Here is a 4175-nt window from a genome sequence, read left to right as displayed (position 1 = left end):
CGGCCCTAAAGACTTGGGACCCTGCAGAGCTCGCCGCAGCCACTCCGTCCCAATACTCACACGTAGAGTCACGGGTTGCAAACAGATGGCCCGCGGGCCAAATTCAACTAGAATCTTTTCGGTCCCTCACTCCTCTCCCACGCTTTCTAAAATGCTTCAGGCAGTGCGTATTTCCCACCGGTCCCTTTTATATTGGTAAGCCAACTTGAAAAACAAAACAAAACTTTTTATTTTGTATTGGAGTATAGCGGATTAACAATGTTGTGATAATTTCAGATGAACAGCGAAAAAACTCAGCCATAAAATATGCATGTATCCATTCTCCCACAAACTCTCCTCCCATCCAGGCTGCCACATAACACTGAGCAAATTTCCCTGTGCTATACAGTAGGTCCTTGTTGGTTATCCGTTGTAAATATAGCACTGTGTACACGTCCATCCCAAGCTCCCTAACTATCCGTTCCCCACCCATTTCCACCTGCCCGCCAGCCCCCCTGTCCTGCCTCCCCAGAAACCATAAGTTCCTTCTCTAAGTCTGTGAGTCTCTTTCTGTTTGGCAAGTAATTTAATTTGTATGATTTCTTTTTAGATTCCACATATAAGGGATGTCATACAATATTCCTTTTCTGCCTGATTAACTTCAGTACGTATGACAATCTCTAGGTATGACAACCATCCATGTTGCTGCAGATGGTCTTATTTTATTCTTTTGAATTGGGTAAACCCACTTTTTAAGTTTCTGTGACCTGTCTGGCTCCTATAGGATTGTGACTTTGTGACCTCTGCCTTGCCTCCCCCCACCAGTCTCCACATACCTGCAAAAACTTTTCAAAGCGGATGAATGACCCCTTTAGCTCCTGCTCTTTCTGTTCCAACTGTTCCCATCGCTGTTTCAGGGAGGCCTTTGTGGTCTCGAACACCTGGCCGGTAAGCAGTGGGTATCTGTGTGTGTTTGGGGTTTCAAGTCATCCAGCGCTTTCAGGTTCATATTTAACTCTGCTCATCTTTTGCCCTTGATCTTGCTGCTGCACCCTGGCTCATATCTACCTGTGGCCCCCCAGTACCCATGATGAAGCCCAAATTCTCTCCAGTAGCCCCTGCATGTCAGCATCCCTGCTGTTCCTTCAGGCCTCAGCTCACCCTGTCTCCTTCGACACTGTTTTCCAGACCCTTACCCACCTGTGTTTTGTCCTCACCTTCCTGTCTTTGTATATGCTGTCCCCTCTGTGTGTTTCTCCCTTTTCACCCTATCCCTCTTTGCTGGAGAAGCTGACTTGCCCTTCAGCCATCCATAAGACATCACTTCCTCCAGGAAGTCCTCTGTGACCACCCCTGTGTAGAGACAGGGGCTTTCTCTGGGCTCCCGCCATCCCTGCTCAGTGCTTCCTCCCTCACAGCAGTCACTACCCAGACACTTGTCTGTTCTCTTCTCTAGGCTGTGAGCCCATGAGGACAGGGACTGTGGTGAGACGTCTAGATCCCAGGGCATACCCTGCACACAGTAGCTGCTCAGTGCACATTGATTTGCACCAACCACTGATCTCATTTGACCCCCATTTGACAGATGAGGAAAGCAAGGCTCAGCACAGTGGCTTGTCTCAGACCTTGTAGTAATAAGTAGGCTCCATCACTTTCTCATCTTTTTTTGGAGGGGTCTGGAGTCCCCCAAAAGTTTCAGGGACTACATTGAGTGGCTCACCTCCTTCTGGGCCTGAAGGCCCCGATCTGCATCCATCAGCTCCTGCCTCTTCTCCAAGAGACGCAGGACTGGGGGAACGTGGTCCGTGTTCTGCTCCGGGATCTTCCTGGAGGGGCAAAAGGAAGTGTGGGTAAAGGAGGCAAGAGGTAGGGCCCCCAAATTCTCCAATGGTGCCTAACATGCCTCTATTAGCCACCTCCTGGCTGTGGAACTTTTTACTCATTCAGCAAATTGTCCTGAGAATTTACTCTGTGCCAAGCACTGTTCTTGGCACTGGGGGGTGCAGCTTGGTCAAGACAGGCAGATCCCTGGTCTCCAGGAGCTGGCATCCCACTGGGCAACACAGAAAAGAAAGCTAACAAACAACAAACAATGCTAGGGACTTCCCTGGACTTCCTGGTGGTTCAGATGGTAAAGAATCTGCCTGAGATGTGGAAGACCCAGGTTCAAACCCTGGGTCTGGAAGATCCCCTGGAGAACATGGCAACCCACTCCAGTATTCTTGCCTGGAGAATCCCCGTGAACAGAGGAGCCTGGTTGGCTACAGTCCGTGGGGTCACAAAGAGTTGGACACAACTGAGCAACTAACACTTTCACTTGCACACTTTCAGAGACTTTGCTGGCAGTTCAGTGGTTAAGACTCCAGGCTTCCAAAGCATGGGGTGCAGGTTTGACTAATGATCAGAAAACTAAGGTCTGACATGCTGTGTGGTGCAGCCAAAAAAAAATAATAATAAAAATAAACTATGCTGGGACATGGTAGGGACTTAGATGAAAAAGTCAGCAGACTAAAGTAAATCTCTCAATAGGGATATAGACAAGTCTCTGAGAAAGGGATATTTGAGCAGAGACTTGAAGGGGAAGAGGGAGGGAGCCATGTGGATGTTGCAGGGAACAGATTCTAGGCTGAGGGAAGAGTCAGTGCCAGACCCCAAGAGAAGGACCTTGGTATGTAGAAGGAGCTGCCAGGAGGCCAGTGTGGTGGGAAGGAAGGGAGGAGCAGAGTGATGGGAATTGAGATCAGAGAAGTTATGAGGGTCAGACTGCTGTGGGCTGCGATGAAGGGGGTCTCTGGCTTTGACTCTGAGTGAGACGGGAAGCATGGGAGGGTTTGGAGCAGAGGAGGTGCCCCTCTGGCTGCTCTGGGGAGCAAGGCCAATAAGAGGGGCGGGGCAGCTTCAGGGGGCGCGGGACAGATCACAGGATAATGTGGAGAGGATGTGATTCTGGTCTGGGTGGCTCCGTAGAGAGGTAAGGAGCAGTGGGTTCTGGATACCACTGGAGAGCAGAGCAGATGGGGTGATGAGGCGGTGAGAGAGGAGTTCAATGGGGAACCTCGATGCTGGAAGGATGTTGTTGCTGATGGCAGGCTGAGTGGGGAGCAGGGAGGTCAGCTCTTCCGTAAGGCCAAGTTGAGACTGAGTTGCAGGTTGATCTCTGTGGGGTAGGGTCTAGGAGACTGAGATCTGGAGCCAGGCTCCCAGGAGAGAGGAGAGGCTGGACCCAGCCCCGCAGGGTCAGCTGTGTTGGAAGCAGGAGGGATGTGCTATCATTCCCCTTGGCTTGTCCAGCTCTGGTCCAGGGGAAACCCTCCCGTTTTACTGACTCTGAGACTAAAGTTGGGGGACTCCCCTAAGTTGAGTCCACACTCGGGCTTCCCTGGTGATCGAGTGGTTAAGAATATGCCTTGCAATGCAAGGGACACTGGTTTGATCCCTGGTTTGGGAAGATCCCACATGCCCTGGAGCAGATAAGCCCACGCACCACAACCATTGAGCCTGCAAGCCGCAACTACTGAAGCCTGCACTCCTAAAGCCTGTGCTCTGCAACAAGAGAAGCCAGCCACCACCATCAGAAGACCATGCACAGCAATGAAGAGCAGCCCCCACTCACCTCAACTACAGAAAGCCCACGTGCAGCAACAAAGACCCACCACAGCCAAAAAAAATCAGAATAACTAAATAAATACATCTTAAAAAAGAGTCCACACTCCCGCTGCAGAAAGCGCAGGTTTGACTCCTGGTGAATGTGAGAGCAGTAGTCACTCAGTCATGTCTGACTCTTTGCGACCCCAAGGACGGGAGCCCACCAGGCCCCTCCATCCATGGAATTCTCCAGGCAAGAATACTGGAGTGGGTAGACATGCCCTTCTCTAGGGGATCTTCCAGACCCGGGGATTGAACCCAGGTCTCCTGCATTGCAGGCAGATTCCTGGTAGAGGAACTAAGATCTCACATGCCGCACAGCCAAAATATATATGTATAATGATATATGAAATGATACTGAAGTTGGGACCCCCTCCAGCCACAGTGCTGAACAAGGCGGACAAGCTTCCTCCAATCTTCCTCTAAAATGTAGTTTGCAGGGAGAGGGTACGAGAGTAATTCCTTCCCACCGTGGGTCAAATGATTTCATCTCAACTGGGTATCAGCTAGGGGTGGGGCTCAGGCACAGATCAGAGCCCTGGATTATTGAC

General features: G+C 50.7%; 1 protein-coding gene across 1 annotated transcript in view; it reads right to left on the bottom strand.

Annotated features, from left to right (window-relative positions):
* Positions 1–4175, bottom strand: part of CCDC42B (coiled-coil domain containing 42B) — a 9915-nt gene that overhangs the window by 5295 nt on the left and 445 nt on the right. The window contains exons 2-3 of the mRNA XM_010828568.1: positions 1700–1805; positions 815–920 (exon numbers count right to left, since the gene is read on the bottom strand). Coding sequence (XP_010826870.1) covers positions 815–920; positions 1700–1805 — 212 coding nt within the window. The remainder of the gene's footprint in view (positions 1–814; positions 921–1699; positions 1806–4175) is intronic.

This window comes from Bison bison, unplaced genomic scaffold (assembly GCF_000754665.1).
Source record: "Bison bison bison isolate TAMUID 2011002044 unplaced genomic scaffold, Bison_UMD1.0 scf7180017864495, whole genome shotgun sequence".
NCBI classification, from domain to species: Eukaryota; Metazoa; Chordata; class Mammalia; order Artiodactyla; family Bovidae; genus Bison; species Bison bison.
The sequence above is the reverse complement of the archived record's forward strand: the minus strand, read 5'-3'. Positions and strand labels throughout refer to the sequence as shown.